Source organism: Vitis vinifera, chromosome 2, assembly GCF_030704535.1.
Source record: "Vitis vinifera cultivar Pinot Noir 40024 chromosome 2, ASM3070453v1".
NCBI lineage: Eukaryota > Viridiplantae > Streptophyta > Magnoliopsida > Vitales > Vitaceae > Vitis > Vitis vinifera.
Window position 1 is genome coordinate 9,301,733 of NC_081806.1, and position 17,358 is coordinate 9,319,090.

Below are 17,358 nucleotides of genomic sequence, written 5' to 3' on the forward strand. Positions count from 1 at the left end.
TCTTGGGACTTAGATGCCTGCCTACCTCATACCTATATTATATGATGGTTGCTCGACTTTGAGAGTGAGAAAAAGAAAAATCGTTAGTTACAGAATGACAATCAAAATTTAGGTCTGTTGTAGTTTGCTAGTACCTAGTATTACTATTTAAGTTTCATTTAAAATTTGGGAAGTGTTCCAGCTTTAACATCTGCACACCCATTTGTTGTGTATATTTAAAAGAACCCATTATATTAAGCAACAGTCGAAGGTTTTCGTGGGATGTAAATAAATAGACATGAATGAACTCTATTAAGGTGTAACTCCAAATCTAATCTTTTAAGGTTAGATTGGTTTGGTTTTTGTGGATCGACTTTGGCCCAACTTAATAACCTTTTTTAATCTTAAATTTAGTTGTAGATTTACGTTTGTTTTTAACGAAAATCCCATTAATTTGAATTTATATTAGATCATAAGTCTAATTTATTTTTAAAATTAAATGAAATCAACTTGAATTTGATTTATATATAAATATATATATAAAATGTATTTAAAATTAAATCGATCAAAATATAAAAATAATGAATTACTTTAATATAATTTAATATAAATTTTTTATCAAATATTAAATAATAATATATAAGATTTAAATATCAGTTTATTCGGTTTTTATCCATTAGAAGATAAGAAAATCAAAACCAAATTGATAAGACCTACTCTCTCAAATTGAAGGAACTTTTTTATTTTTGAAATTCTTGATTAGGATGGGTTTCAGTTTGACTTAAATATCTAAACTCCACGGATAAAACAAAATTGTTTGACACATAAAAAAATGATTCTTTTTGGCCAAAGGGAGTGGTCCTAATCAGAATCAGCTGCCACCGTACGATGAAAGCCAATTAAAACACATAAGAAATCCTGAAGGTTGGCTCCCTCTTGAACTTAAAAAATACAGGACTAATTGGCTGATCATGGTCAAGGATGAGCCGTTCCTCTAATCCTCCAATCCCGCAATTTCAACTTTTAAAATGATTGATCATCTCGCATGCATTCTGAGTCATAAACAGTGGATTAATTTTGATGATTATAACAAAAATCTTACTTTAATTCTATAAATACTTCCTCTTATCAGAAAAGAGAGCAGCAGCGTGCCTCAGAATTTTGCTTCAATGGCTCAGCTATGCTATTTCATAACTGTTGTGTCTCTTCTGCTCTTTCTTCAATCTGATTCCTATGCAGGTATATTTGCTTTATTATTTTTTCGTCATGATTTTTTTTTTTTGAAATTGTAATCCCCTTTATGTTATTTGAGTTTGCCATATATCTTGATGCAGAAGCTGGAACCATTGGAGTCAACTATGGAAGGCTAGGGGACAACCTCCCACCTTCAACCCAGGTTGTGGCGCTGTTGAAATCCAGAAACATAAACCGACTTCGTCTTTTTGATCCGAACCTAGATGCCCTTGAGGCTCTTCAAGGCTCTGGGATTGAAGTTGTCCTTGGAACACTAAACCAGGACCTCCCACAACTCGCCGCCGACCTCTCCTTTGCCAGAAGCTGGGTCAGTACCAATGTGATTCCATACTCTCAAACTGTCCGGTTCAGGTACATATCAGCTGGAAACGAAGTCATCCCTGGGAACTTAGCAGCTTATGTGTTTCCAGCCATGCAGAATCTCGATCAGGCCTTGAGAGATGCCCAACTCCCATACAGTATTCCCGTAAGTACCAGCGTTTCCACGGCAGTTCTTGGAACTTCATACCCTCCTTCACAAGGGGAATTCTCCATGGACATAGACCCTATAATGAGATCCATAACAAAATTCTTAGCAGCAAATGGAAGCCCTTTTCTCGTCAATGTGTACCCCTACTTTTCATACATAAATGACCCAGTAAACGTCCCATTGGACTACGCCCTATTCAATAGTAGCCGGGTGGTTGTGAGGGATGGGGAGCTTGAATACAAGAACCTGTTTGACGCTATCACTGATGCCACCTACACAGCCCTGGAGAAGGCCGGAGGGGCCTCTGTGAAGGTGGTGGTGACGGAGAGTGGGTGGCCTTCCAATGAAAATGGTCAGATTGCAACCATTGAAAACGCAAGGATGTATAACAACAACCTGGTAGCACACTTATCAGGAGCAAAAGGGACACCGAAGAAGCCAGGGGAGAGCATAGAGGCTTATGTGTTTGCCATTTTCAATGAGGATCTCAAACCCAGGGGAACAGAGCAGAACTTTGGCTTGTACTACCCTAATATGACAGAGGTCTATCATGTTGAGTTCATTAATTAGATGTGCATATTCTTGCTCTGTATTGCCCTTGGATTAGTTTGAAGTATTGGGTCTTATCATGTTGACTCCAAACCACAATTATCATTGTTATTTGATCATATTTTACGATAAATGTTTCAATTACATGATTTATAATAAATTTTAAATTACTTTTATCAAATAACTTTTAATATTTAAAAATAAAAATTAAATAATAAATTTTAAATTAATACATTAAATATAATTTAACTTAAAATCATTAAATAATATGTATTAAGTTTTACCAAATACTCATTTATTATGATGGTATTTTGATAAAATTAAATATTAAATAGAAGAATTATGCTTTAAACCATAAGGAGAGGTATAATTGAAGTATGAAGCAGTAAAAATTATAAATTAGTACAAAGTTCATAATAAAATTGTGCAGCCGTTTCCCGGTAAATAAAAAGGTTGCCAATTCCCAAACGAGGAGTCTGTTAATCCGTGCAGCCAAACACACCTCTAGGGATTTGAGGTTTGAATATTTGCTTCCGCGTTTCCTTTCCTCCCTGTCAAACAGTTGCTCTTCCCTCCTTAGCGCCGAGCCTCCACCGCAATGGGGAAGAAGAAGCCCAAAGATCCCGAAAGCGGCGACGTTTTCAAAACCCTTTTCGGATATCTTCCCAAAGATGATGCTTCCTCACGTTCTCTCTTTTCCGACAGCAATCCCTTCCGTAGAAAGCCCAGTCTTTCTTCCCAAACACTTCCTTTTGAAAACCCTAGCATTCCCGATTCTGAGGTCAAGAAGCGGAAGAGGACCGAAGAAACTGACGAAACTTCTCAAACTCTTGAAGATGCTCCAAAAGCTCAGCATTTGGTCGAGCCCAAGAAATCTAAGAACGACAAACTACGAAACCCTAATTTGGGTTCTGAATCGAATGAAGAACTTCTTAATTCGGTTTCTGAGTCGAACAAAACGTTGAAGAAAAACAAGGGAAAATATATCATTTTGGGTTCTGAGGGAAACCCTAATTCGGGATCTGAAGTGAAGGAAATGGTGGATTCAGAAAAGGGGAAGGAGAAGAAGAAGAAGAAGAGGAAGAGGGATGAGATTGAGGAGGAGTATGAGGCACAACACTATGGGACGGTGGCCAAAGTGGAGGGTGTTGGGGAGAAGAGGAAGAGCGTGGTTAATCCTGCTGAAATGTTGGTCTCGAAGGAGGGGTTTGATGATGAAAGCAAGCTTTTGAGGACTGTCTTTGTGGGGAATTTGCCATTGAAGATCAAGAAGAAGGCTTTGTTGAAGGAATTTAGCGTGTTCGGGGAGGTTCAGTCTGTGAGGATTCGCTCTGTTCCCATCTTGGATGTGAGTGTGTTGTTGAATGTTGAATTGCATTTATTTTTTGCTACAGGAATACTTTTTTTTTTTTTTGCTTCTTTCTTTTATGTTAATGGTGTTATTTCTTTCTTCCTCATTTGATTGTTCGATCAGAGCAAAAAACCAAGAAAGGGTGCGATAATCTCGAAAAAAATCAATGATTCTGTTGACAGGTACGAATAATGCTGAATACTATGTTGATTCTCTTTGTGTTTGAATTCTGCAAACCTGTTGGAATTTATAAACCTTTGTCCATCATTCAGTTTTCTATTATTATTTTTTTTTACTTGTTTGGTTTACAATTTCGAAAATTATATCTGGTGGCATTTCTGGCAGATACTCCAAATAGCTTATAGAATTTTGATTTGCAGCAGTTATAGTTTGTGCACCAGGGAAAATTGCATTGTTCATCCTCTAATTGACAATGTTCTTATGATTTAGTTAATGGTCCTGTAAAGTTTATTCCATTTCTTCCGTTCACATAAATTTTCATGTCTTGCAGTGTCCATGCTTATATTGTTTTCAAGACTGAGGAATCAGCACAGACTTCTTTGTCTCATAATATGTCTGTGGTAAGTCGCCTTTCCAAAATTTAAATATCTGTTGCTGTAGTAATTTCCAAGGTGAAGTATTTGTTTTGATCTTATATTTGTGATATAGATTGGAGGAAATCACATCCGTGTTGATAGGGCATGTCCACCTCGCAAAAAATTGAAAGGAGAGAATGATGCTTCACTTTATGATAATAAGAGGACTGTTTTTGTGGGAAACCTCCCTTTTGATGTGAAGGTAATCCATTCTTATATGTTATATGAAGTGATGAACTTCAAGTGTGCATTTTTTTGTTATTTATCAAAAAAAAAAAAAAAAAAAAAGTGTGCATTCTTTTGTTGCTCCTGTTTTAAAATATGGACATTTGTTCTCTGCAGGCTGAAGAAATTTATCAGTTGTTTTGCGGTATAGATAGCCTGGAGTCCAGTATTGAAGCTGTTCGGGTTGTTAGAAATCCTCATACAAGTGTAGGAAAGGGTATTGCCTATATTCTGTTTAAAACAAAGGTATGATCTGTTCTCTTACATATTTTTCAATCTGTTGATGTCGATTCTTTTTCACTTTGACATTATGTGGCATGCTCAGCCTTGATGTGTTATTACTAAGGTTCCTGTATGGTGGACATTATTCTTGTTTGTTAGAAAACCTAAGTTTGTGAACCAGATAATCCCCATGAAGCAACTATAGAATATATTATTTATACCTGGGCATCACGGTTTATTCATGTTCCCCAAGGCATGATTTGAATTTGTTGTATTGTTTTTCTTATATTAGAAAGTTGTGGAACTCATACTGCATCAAATTTGCAGACATCTTACCCAAAATAAAAATTAAATAAATTCTAGTAACTGAAATAGCTAAGTGGGTGAACATATTGGATCGCAATTGGTCTATGCCATTTATCTCATGCTGCCGCTTTCCTCTTTATAGATAAAAAGAATAAACATTAAAGGATTGCAGACTTGGGTGCAACCCATTTATACCTCCTGGACTGCTCAAAGCACATCAATACAAAAGGGAGACAATAGAAAACAAAAAACCAAGCTCCTTAATCTCTATTGCTTCTCAAGCTGCCAACAATGCCCACAAGAGAACTCCTACCACCAGGAACACCTTCTGCTACCATTGTAGCAAGAAAAAGCACAAATGCTTCCATTTTGGAATTGTGGGTTCCATTCCCACAAAAGCCCTGTTATTCCTCTTTCCAATTGCCAAGCCAAACAAAGAGTAATACTTCTCCCCTCCTGTCCACTGCTTTTCCTGTTGGAACTTCCACTCCAACTCTTAAGCGTCTATTTCTCATATCTGGGCAAGCACTAAAGGAATAAGAAAAATCACAAACACCATGAGCCATATTTCCCTAGAAAGTGTGCAGCTTACCGGTTCCTTCTTCCTTTTGCATGAGTAACATTATTTCCTCATGCTCCCTCCTAGTTGATGATAATTCAAATTAAGGATTTCCTCCCCAGTGTCTGTCCAAACAGTGGTGCATTGGTTTGATTTGTTGAAAATTTTGAGTTTAATGGAAATAAGGCTGCTATTTAAACTGTTTTATTTGAAATTAAGGTGAAATGTGAGGAAGGAATGAAGAGGAGAATAAGAAGCAAAAATGAAAAAGAAAAAAAAAAAACCATGGGGAAAAACAGCAGTAGCAACAACTGATTGTATGGGAAATACTTCAGGAAGTTATGTGGGGGCATCCTGTATTGCTGAATAGGGCACCTACTCTGCATAGATTCCACAATGTATCCTAATTTTTGGCCTAATTCTTCTGATGATGATTGATTCAACCTTTGATAAAAAAGATATACCTTGGTTATATTTCATCTCTTCAACAAGTACCTCAAATTGGATCGATTTTTAGGTTTTGTAGTAGACCTAATTGGTTACTTCCAATTACGTAAATCAATAGTTCAAAGTAAGGCATTTCCCATTTTTATAGGAACTTTTGTGCCAATTATAGCCCCTCTGGGATGTAAAATATATCTCTTCTCACCATCAACCAATCGATACAACCCCACAGAGCAGCTTTTGCTAAAACTTGAGCAGTTTTTTGAAAACTCGCCTCGGATATGTAACTTTTTAAATAAGATATTTGTGAAGAGAAAATGAAAATTCTATATTATGAAAATTTATATCTATAGAGCAAGGATAAAGAATTACACCAAAAAAAACAACTAAGAAATATATCATAATCTACTCATTGCACATGGTAACAACTTTTAATAGTTGATTGTCAAATTCTGTATCTATTTAGAAGTCCTGCATCAAGTAGAAAGTATTTTGAAGTGTAAAAATCATAACAGTTTCTCAACAGAGGAAATATTTGTGGTTGCATATCTGATATTGACCTCCCCATGCCTTTCTTTTTGTGAGGGAATTGTTCTATATCCCTGTTACCCCATAGGCACCCTCCATTGAGCTGTCACTGCCTAGTGTTCCCACTCCACCCTTCTTGATATATTCACCCATTGTCTCCATAACCCTCCTATCTATCTCCTCCAATTTCTCCTCGAGAGTTGATATCTATCTGATTCTTGTAACGACCCACAACAATCTCCACCACAGTTCCTGTCTGGGGTAGTTGATCCTATACTGGTATCATCAGAGCACATGATTTGCTAGAAATGTGATATGATTGATGCATGTAAGATCATTTAGGTTTTAACTAACATTATGTTCTCATTTCTGTTTGGAGGGTGCGTGATGTGATACATTACATGTATCTTCCATTACTTATGGTAGTATAAACATGATATTGTAGTGTTCATGATTGTAAGTCTAACAGTCAGATGATTGTGTTGCAATAATCTGAAAGTTTGCAACTTATTTACTACCCAAAATAAACTGTTGTATTAGTGAATTGATACAGGTAAAAGAGGCCAACTTTGAAATCAAAACATTAAGAAGACGGTCTATTTTAAAACTTAGACTACAAGCATGGATTTTAAGAAGGGGAAAAATGAAGTTGAAATAGGAACTTCATGTTTATGGTATTAAATAAAACTCTTCCATCTGAGTTGAAATTGTGTTGCTCCAAAGCAGGAAGCATGTGCAAGTCAAATCGAGTTAGAACAGGGCTATAGAGTTTATGGTGCCTTTTCACTCTAAAATGTTCCACTGTACTTTAATGTTTGTTCTTCAGCAGTAATGCTTTCTTGATGTAATCTAATTGACAAATTGTTATGGCTATTGCAATGATCTATCTCTATCTCTGGTGGGTATTTTGCTAGCCATGCAGTGGGGTTCCAAGTTCCAAAATGGATACGATGATAGCTGATTTAGGAGTGGTCACCTGTTTGGGAGTGTGTTTTTCCTTTGACCAATAGGGTTATGGGGAGGCCTGTAATTAAAATTGCCTATGGTTTTTTAATCTCTTTGCAATTAAGCTATAATCTTGTATTTACTCTACCATATATTATTACTCTTATAAGTATTGAATTTTTTTATGTAAAGGATGCTGCAAACTTGGTTGTTAAGAAGCGAAACTTGAAGCTGCGGGATCGGGATCTGAGGCTCTATCATGCCAAGCCTAGTTCCACCACACCATCTAAGAGAAGAAATCCAACACCTGCAGAGGCAGATATTTCCCCAGCCAAGAAGTTGGCGTCTGGTTCAAGGATTTCCTTGGAAAGCAGCAATAGATTGAAGACAAAGTCTGTCATCTCCTACCAGGGCTTGCAAGCAAGCAAATCTGGTGTCCCAAAGAAAGGCCGTCTGCAAACCAAGGAAGCGGTGAAGTTCAAATCCAAAAACCAGAAGGAGAATACACTGAAAGAACAACAAAAGAAAAGACCAGCAGTTGCTGCCAGAAAGGCAAAGATCAATGCAGTAAACGCTGCTGGTGGTGGTGGTGGTTCAAAACAAACAGGGAAAAAACGGAAGCTGGAAAGCCAGACCCCAGAGGGTGGGCGGCGGAGCAAGAAAGCCAAGAAATTTCGGTAGGAAAATACGGGCCAAGCAAATGCAGTAGCTGGATGCAGCTTGGCTGAAAGTGCTGTGAAAGCTTTCATCCTGATAGGATTACAATATAAAGTTGTGTGGTTAATGTTGTTTTACAAAATCCTTGTACCAGTATTCAATCCTGAACAAATTGTAGTGCAGGCAATTTGAATTATTTGTTTACAAGTTGATTTTCTGGCATTTTCTATTTATAAAATTGAAAACTCTTTCAAAAAATTAAAAAATTCTAAAATATGGTTTGGTGTGATTACATTTGTTTGTTATATATATTTTAAGATATTGAAATAAAAAGCTTATAATTAACAAAGAAATGGATCAAATGGTTAATAATTTCATTTTAAAATGATGAAATAAAAGGTTATAATTTATTTATAATTAACAAAAAATTTTGATCAATTATGTAATTTTAATTCATTAAAATTTATGTCCACTTTGATAATCCATAGTATATTAAGTAGAAAATGTTTTGGCAGAACCGGATAATGCCGACAATAATCCAATCATATCTTCTCCATCATTTTGTTGATAAAATATACATGAACCCAAAAAATACCCATTCGCATTTAAAACAATTAATTCAAGTTCAACCTAATCCGAACCTCACTCACCCAATCCAACTTGTCATCTACTATGAGGTACCAAACCTCAACCCAACTCGAGGTACTAAACCTTAATTCTTTAAGTTCGAATAAAGTTTTTGTTCGATCTGATTTCAGATTGAATTATTCAAAATTTTAAATTTTTTAATGTATTTGTATCAAAATTTAAATTATAAGAACAATTTTTTTTTTATGATATATAATAAAGTAAGTTTCATTATTTCCTTATTCGATTTCAGTTTTCCACTGCATATGAACTTTCATACATTAAGTGAAAAGAAACCTAAGTGCCCTATTCTAGTTCCCTTTATTTTTTAAAATCGAACCCTATTTTTTATCTTATGATATTATGGATTGATTCAATTTAATTTATGAAAATGGTGGAAGAAGAAATTCATTGATAAAAATTATCAAACGAAAGAGGTATAAAATCTTATGTACCTTATCAAAAGTGGAAAGTTACTTTTGCAATATTGAGAAAATATTGTGGGTTGATTCAATTCAATTTATGAAAATGGTGGAAGAAGAAAATTCATCAATGAAAATTGAAAACTACCATACGAAAAAGGTATAAAATCCTCTGTACCTATTAGAAGTGGAAAGTTACTTTTGCAATATTGAAAAAATTTTGTTCCTTTCAATCTATTATCCCAATATATATATAAACTTATATATTATTTTAAAATAAAAATAAAATAAATAAAATATATATTATTATATAAAATAATATACATTGTAAATATTATATCAACAAGTTTTGTGACCCTAAGTCTAACCTTCCATTTCTTTAACCTAAAAAATACCCATTTTTAATAAAAAATACCATTAGTCTTTTTCTATAAAAATATTTTTTTATATCTTTTAAAACATACATATAAATAATTGTAATGTTTCACATTTATGTTATAAATAAGTTATTTTTCAAGTTCAAACATGAAAAAGATTAGATTTACAAATTCAAAAACTATTTCATCATCTTAATCAATTAATTCTATTAAAAATGATAACCCAAAACGACTCCGATCATCCTGCACATATTGCACTCCTAATAGTAAACCTTCATCCTCCACAAATGTAAAAGAGTAGACATGGATGGGGAAACTCGATGTATGTTATACCAACTGTGCCACAGATCAATATCCATTCCGAATCGAATAACAAATCAATCAATGACTGTATTTGAGCACTGGAACAATGATAAATCAGTACTTTACATCTGAATTTTTTAACCATGATACAAATTTTTCCTCCAAATATTGTTCCTATCCATATTTTCTTCTAACTAGGGGAATTAAGCAAATTACAAACCCATAACCCACCCCAAATCTTAAAATAGATTGCAGAGAATTTATCCAAGCTCAAAGCCCTCCAATTCAATTTCCAGCCAGCCAGCCAGCCAGTTGCAGATGCAGTGATGGTTGCACATTGCATTTATTTGCTTAATCTGTACATGAATGCAGCGACAGCTCAAGTTTCATGGCCCCCCAACTCCAGACACATGAGCCCTATATAGTAGAATACTATGATTTGTTCTTGCTCATCAATGTGGGGGTGACAGAAACAACTCCAATAAGGAACAGAGTGGCAATTGACTGGAAGTCATAAAGGTCCCCCACTGACCGCAACTCTCCAAGTGCTATTCCAGCCTGTATAAAACCAAGGAAAAGGAAACCAACATTCTTAGGGACTCTATCCAAACCTTTTTCTTCACTGTATGCATTCTACCATTCACTGCAAATATCTCAAGAGCAGACATGATTCATGGACATTGCCAGTATTGTGAACTGTAAGTAATCAATAGACTCCTGTATATCCTGCGTTTAAAATTTTATTCCCATTCCCAGCAATGCAGGAAATAATCATTAATAATCCAACAGGCAAGAGTATTTAACACCTACCCTGACCGTGACGTATGCAGCAGGAATCAGTCCAATGAAGGTTGCCAGGAAGAAAATGTGGTATGGCACATCTACCATCGGTGAAGCAACGTTAATAAATGTGTTTGGCAATGTTGGGGTCACTCTTAAGAAAAGCATGTAATTCAGCAGCCGCTCTCTTCTTTTAGCCACCTAGAATATGAAAGGGAAATATTTCATTAAATATGTTGCTTCATCTAAGAAAGGAAGGCTGCCAAAGGCGTCCAGAATCACCTGCGCTTGGAAGAAACTTAGTTTGTCAGGCCAAAGAAATGAAACTAGGGGCCGTCCAATCAGTTTTGAGAGGAAATAGCAAGATGAAGCACCAGCAGTTGCAGTGAACACGACGAGAGCCACACCTTTGAAAACTCCAAAAAGAGACCCAGCAAGCAACGACATGAAAACAGTACCCGGGATCATGAAGGTCTGCATGAAAATGTAGACCATGCAGTATCCCACCAGAACCTGTACGGTGTAGTCACTTGTGTAGTCCTCAAGGTGATCCCTACCAAAGAGAAACATCCACAAATCAGAATCAACAATCTCCCATGACAAACTTGATGAAGTACTTACTATCCAGCAAGACATTTCAAAGAACAAGATTGCTAAAATTAGATCCATGTAAATTCATTAAGAAAATAATACAATCGCATCTCTTTTGTCAATAGATAAGTAGTTCATAAAATTTCAATATCTATAACTATCATAAACTTACAATATAGCCAGACATATCAATTAAAGCGCAACAGTTAATCCAATTCCATTTTTAACATGATGTGACAGTGGACCAGGAGGCCATGTTTGCTCAAGTTATCAGGTCAAGATATTGATGGATATCTGCATCTAACTTGATGGCTTTCTCATTCCTTTTAAGAAACTATTTCATGTTAGATGATTAAACCACAAAAACTTCTTTGACAATCATTGGAGGTAACTTATGAAGGACCCTTTACCAAATGAAGAGCCACAAAGTTAAAAGCATGAAAGAAGCAACAAGATGACCTCCCATTGCCTCATTCCTTACAATCCAAGTCATTATCTCTATACCTTGGAATGGGTGTACACAACTCAGATTTAAAGATCAGAAAAATCCACAATGCCTTATCAGCCATTCTAGCATTCTTACCATGTCCTCAGTCAGGGCATAGGAATCTAAAATCTTCTCAAATGAAGCTTAATACAACCCTATGATAGATCCCATTACGGGAAACCCCCATTCAGGACCCTAGAGAGTTACCTACTCAAAATTACAAGAAGCAACTTTCAGAACCATTTCAATTCTTTTGGCACCATGCCTTTGAAATCAATACTCTGGTCTTGTAAGCAAACCTCTGTCAATGAGGTGAAGGCTTGTTTGGTTGCTCAGAATTAGGTAATTTTGGATTTGGGCCCTTCCAAAAAAGAATTCCATAAGACCCCCAACTCCACAAATGCGAAAAACAAAAACAAATCCAATGTTGTGCAACCAACACAAGCAAAGGCGTAAAAGAAATATTTTTTAATAGAGGAAAAGAAATAAGGAGAGGAACCTCTCAACTGCGTTTCTGATCATGCAAACAGACGAAACGAGATCATAAGAAAGGCAATAATATTATAACCATTTTGCGATAATTCCAAATGGGAAACCATATCCCTCAGCCCCATCCCAACCCCAATTTGAGGTAATCAAAGAGAAAAAATATCAACAAAAAAAAAAAGAGCTTGCAATGGGTAGCACACAGTTGGATCTGATTTGGAACTCCAATTTCTTAGAAACGAAAATTACATGGGGTTCCGTGAAAATTCAGATTCCATTGCAAAGAAATCCATTTGTAAGCAACCCAACCAACACAGCCAAATTGGCAATGGAGCTTCTGTTTCCACGCAAAACACAAAAACCAAATCGAAGCAGAGAACCAACACAAAACCCAGATCCCTCGCAAACTCAAATACCAAATCCTTCCAGAGAAAACATATTTCTTGGAAACAAACAGAGAATAAAAAATACCTGAGAATCTGGATATCTTCAAGGCTGCGAGGCAACTTGAGGAAGCTGTAATCAGAGGCGGGCATGGTCAAATACACACAAGCAAGACCCAACACGAAGGCCCCAACCACCGCAGATGCCCCTGTCACCTCCCAAAAGGTTAAAGGAAACCTCCCTTCAACATTCTCTTTGCAATCCCTCTCTCCTCTCCTCTCCATTATCTATAATTTCTTTTCCTTTTCCTTTTCTTTTCTCTTCCCTTCCTTGGTGAGGAGAGAAAAGAGAGAGAGAGAAAGAGAGAGAAACTTGTGAACCTAGTCCCCTTCCTTTCCTTTTCCCCTTGCTTATGTTGCCTCCCCTTCCTCCTCCACCTTATCTTCTGTTTGCCTGATGAGAAAAGTTGGAGAGAAATTGAAAGAATATTCTCCGCCACCTTTACTAAATTCCACTATTATTCATTTATACAGATTTCTTATTTCCAATAACGTCGTCGGCCCTCTCAAATTTTTCTCTTATTTTAATCATTTGGTAACGTGGCGATTCCTATTAAAATACTAAATTCCATTTTCATACTCTTTAATTTTTTTACGTCTAAAGTTACTTAATATTTTATTAATATTATTTTTAATGCATCATCTCCTATCACATCCAGTCATCATTTTAACAGTAAAAATAGTAGTAGATGATGACACGTGTAGACATCAAATTTTTTTATTTATTTGAATTAACCTTAAATTGATTTTCAAAATTGTGAGTTACCATTTCAACCAAATTTAAACTCAATAAGTGATGCCTAATTTGATAGGTGACATGTATTCAAAGGATCCTGAAAATTTGAAAGGTTATAAAATTTAATCTTATAAATAAAATTAAATCTTCTAATTATAATAATAAGTATTTTCTTTTTAACGAATTTCTAAAGAAAATAAATCTTAAAAAAATTAAAAATAAATATTTTTTATTAGCAAATTTTGTTCATAAAGGTAATAAGTTACCAAAATCAAAGAACTGGATTCTTTGAATTAATGAATTAAATTGATTTCAAATTTAATTCTCTAATTTCATACTTCCTCCAATGAAAAGGAATTCAAATAGAAAAAGAGGTTTCACAAAAAAAAAAAAAAGATTTTATAAATTTTCTCTACAAGTCCAAGAAATCTCGAAAGTTCATTAAAAAACAAACCACTCTAGGCGTTCAATTGATCTTCAAAATAAAGAAAGCATTTTTGTCATTATATTTCAAAGTGTGATCAAAGTGAAAGAATCACAGAGAAAATATTTTTTTAAAAGAATATTAACATAGAGAATTTTGTTAAAAGAATAATAATTTAAAAAAAATTGTTCACATTATTTTTTTATAATTTTGTTAATTTTGTAAGACTTCATGAAATTTATGCATATAAATTTCTGGCACATTTAGGGGATTGTTTTACCTTCTTTTTTTTTTCTAAGAAATTGATCACTTCTAAGATAATGACATCTAAAAAGACTTAACATGTGCATATCAACAAGGATGATGACAAGATTGTCATTGCTCAATCGACACACAACACCTATACAAGCCTTATGACTCGTAGCAAAACAAAATCAACTACTGCACCTACAACAAAGTTAGCAAGTGAGCACACTTGTTTGTTGAAAATGGTAGGAACATGTGATAATTACTAACCATTCATCACCTTGGCCTTTTTTAGGGTAAAAGTTCAAAGTCTTCATGGAAGAGAAAAGTGCTATCCCACACTAAAGGATTCCAGGGATGAGTCATTTTTCTCTATTGTTGATGTCAACTCAAACACTAACTCACTAATCAGGATGTCAAAGGTGGATAACTCCTCCAAGCACTTTGACTCTTTTACTTCTTCTTTCTTGATGATTATGCTAGTAATGACAATGAACACTACATCAGTAAAAGAACAATTAATTAAGATGACTCATGTCATCGCCAAACTCGCCAAAACTATTGAGAAGAAAGATTTACAAATAGCCTCCCTTATGAATAAGGTTGAGGCATAGACATAAAATATAGTTGAGTTAAACCAAGGACTTATTCTTCGAAGATTGTGTCTTTGGGTGATGCACCACATGTGTTTAAGTCGGTGCAAATCGGGGGGCAAACCCTTGAATTTACCTCGATGGCGTCAATATTTATCCAACAACTTCAAGACATGATAACTAACATCATCAAAGTGTGGTATGGCGAACCCTCATAAAGTACACTTAAGTACTCTAAGCCTTTTATTAGGAAGATTGATAACTTACGTATGCATGTGGGTTATGAACCCCAAAAGTTTCAATCATTTGATAGAAAATGAAATCTGAAGTAACATGTTGTCCATTTCATTGAAACTTACAATAATGCAGGTATAGAGGATGATCTATTAGTCAAACAATTTGTTCAATCCCTCCAAGGGAATGTCTTTGATTGATATACCAACCTTACACTCAAGTGTATTGACAGTTAGGACCAAATGGAGCATGAATTCCTCAACCACTTTTATAGCACCTGATGAACTATAAACATGATGGAGCTTGTCGATACCAAGCAATGGAAAAACAAGTCAATTGTTGACTACATCAATCATTGACGTTCCTTAAGCCTTGATTGCAATGATAGATTATCTGAAGTGTCGGTTGTTGACTACATGTATTAGGGTCTTTTGTACATCCTTCAAGGGATACAATCTTGCACCTTTGAAGAGTTAGTTACACAAGCACATGACATAGAGCTTGTTATAAAAACAAATGCAAGTGAAAACATGTCTATTGAAGAACTCAAATATGATACTATTGAGGCAAAAACATTGTCGATAAGGATGGAAAGAGTGTGACATCAAATTTCACTACAGTTATTTACAAACCTTAACACTCTATTATGCTCCAAAAATAGAAAAAAAAAATTGCCTTCAATTAAGCAAGAGGGTATAAAAGTCATTCTTAAGTTAGAGTTTGATTTAGTCAAATGAAGCATCATTGAAAATATTCAAACAATAAACAAAGTGAAGCCTATGGATCAATACAAACAAAGTTTGAAAAATAGCAATGCTTCTCAAAACATAAGCCTAAACTACATATTGCCTTTACCCTACAAGAGCTTAAACTATAGTAACAAAAAAAAAATAAATAAATAAAATAAACTTATGCAAAATAAATAAATAAATAAAATATTTCTTAGCAAACTTCTTAAACCGAGCAATAAACTCTTTGCATTAAAGAAGTCAATTTTGGAAATTCTAAATTAAAATCTCCAACTTCTCAAAATATAAGTGTTTATCTTCAGCATAAGGCATTCTCAAAAGAAAGATGCAACTCAGAAGCTAAATCCACAAAATAAAGCTTTAAAAAACAAGATCAAACTCCAAACATTATTCAACAAGCTCATGGAAGAATATCAAATATGATTGAAAAGTGTCATTCATCCATCTTCAGAGTCAAAGAAGATAAAGTAGAGTTTTTCAAAACACCGGAGAAAATTATTAATAAGTTTATTTAAGATCAAGTCATCATAAACCCTCGATTAAACTTTACTCAAAAAACTTGTGTTTACTACTCTTGAATTAAAATCAAGTCTAAGCTTGACACATTTTTCAATAAGTCTATGAAAGAATATCAAACACAATACAAAAGTGTCATTCATCTATTTTTGAGGCTAAAAATCAAAACGAATTTAAAGAACCTTCTTTTATTCTCCAAAATACTTTTAAAAAAAAAATCTTCACAAGTTTGGTTGAAAATAAGTATCTTTGACACTCAATTAAACTTTATTCTAAAAACATGCATTTATCGCCTTTAGATTAGAATCAAGACAAGTAATGCTTCTGAAAGCACAAGCCTAAACTGCATGATGCTTCTAGCCCACATGAGCTTAAACTACATAGAACATAAAAATAAAAAAATAAAAAATTAAAGAATAACGAAGGATAACTTCAAGACCGACCTCGTACATATGGTAAGACATGTACATGATATGTCTTGAAGTGAAAGCGTTTGTAGACATCAAATTTTTTTTAGTGAATTAAATTATCATTAAATTAGTCTTCAAAATTGTGATTTCCCAATTCAACAAATTTTGCGTTTGAGGAGTGATGAGACACACATTTGATAGGTGACATATATTCAAAAAGTAACGTGACAAAATTTGAAAGGTTACAAAATTTAGTTTTACAAACAAAGTTACATATTCCAATTACAATAAAAAGAGAATTAAAAATAAATAAATATTCTCTTGTTCACAAAATTTTAAAGGAAATAAATATTCCAAATGAAGTAAAAAAGAGAATTAAAATTAAATATTCTCTTATTGACAAATTTCCTTAAAAGGAGACAAGTTATCAAATTCTTTGAATTAAGCAATTAAATCTTAAGAGATTTCAAATTTAATTTCTTAAAGAGGACTTCACATCAATCCGTAAAATGACTCCACACACACAAAAAAAAAAAAAAAAAAGATGTTTCCCAAAGAAAAGGAAAGGCTTCACAAAATCTCTATACAAATTCAAGAAATCTCAAAAGTATTTTATGTGTTATTTGTCATTCAACAAGTTCATTCGGAAACAAGCTACTTAAGACCTTTGATTGATCTTCAAAATTAAGAAAATGTTTTCGTTTTTGTCTTTCAAAGTGTGATCGAAGTAAAAGAATCACAAAATAAATAAATAAATAAATAAATAAATATTAACAAAGAAATTGTACCTCACAATTATTAATTTTAATAAAAATTTTATTCCCATTATTTTTTTATAATTTTGGAGCAC

General features: G+C 34.2%; 3 protein-coding genes across 3 annotated transcripts; 2 read left to right on the plus strand and 1 right to left on the minus strand.

Moving 5' to 3' along the window:
• The first annotated feature begins 839 nt into the window (after positions 1-839).
• LOC100260920 (putative glucan endo-1,3-beta-glucosidase GVI) lies at positions 840-2,660 on the plus strand. The gene is made up of 2 exons (XM_010665075.3): positions 840-1,218; positions 1,314-2,660. Exons 1-2 carry the CDS (start codon positions 1,149-1,151, stop codon positions 2,270-2,272), a joined length of 1,029 nt encoding a protein of 342 aa, XP_010663377.1. The 5' UTR covers positions 840-1,148; the 3' UTR covers positions 2,273-2,660.
• On the plus strand, positions 2,645-8,123 carry LOC100266124 (uncharacterized). The gene is made up of 6 exons (XM_002277553.5): positions 2,645-3,599; positions 3,726-3,784; positions 4,114-4,183; positions 4,272-4,400; positions 4,541-4,669; positions 7,620-8,123. Exons 1-6 carry the CDS (start codon positions 2,850-2,852, stop codon positions 8,106-8,108), a joined length of 1,626 nt encoding a protein of 541 aa, XP_002277589.1. The 5' UTR covers positions 2,645-2,849; the 3' UTR covers positions 8,109-8,123.
• Positions 8,124-9,880: 1,757 nt separating this feature from the next.
• Positions 9,881-13,130, minus strand: LOC100264293 (uncharacterized membrane protein At4g09580). The gene is made up of 4 exons (XM_002278860.4): positions 12,629-13,130; positions 10,876-11,146; positions 10,624-10,794; positions 9,881-10,371 (listed from the first exon to the last, which is right to left on the minus strand). The coding sequence occupies exons 1-4, from the start codon at positions 12,823-12,825 to the stop codon at positions 10,246-10,248; spliced, it is 765 nt and encodes a 254-aa protein (XP_002278896.1). The 5' UTR covers positions 12,826-13,130; the 3' UTR covers positions 9,881-10,245.
• Positions 13,131-17,358: the final 4,228 nt, after the last annotated feature.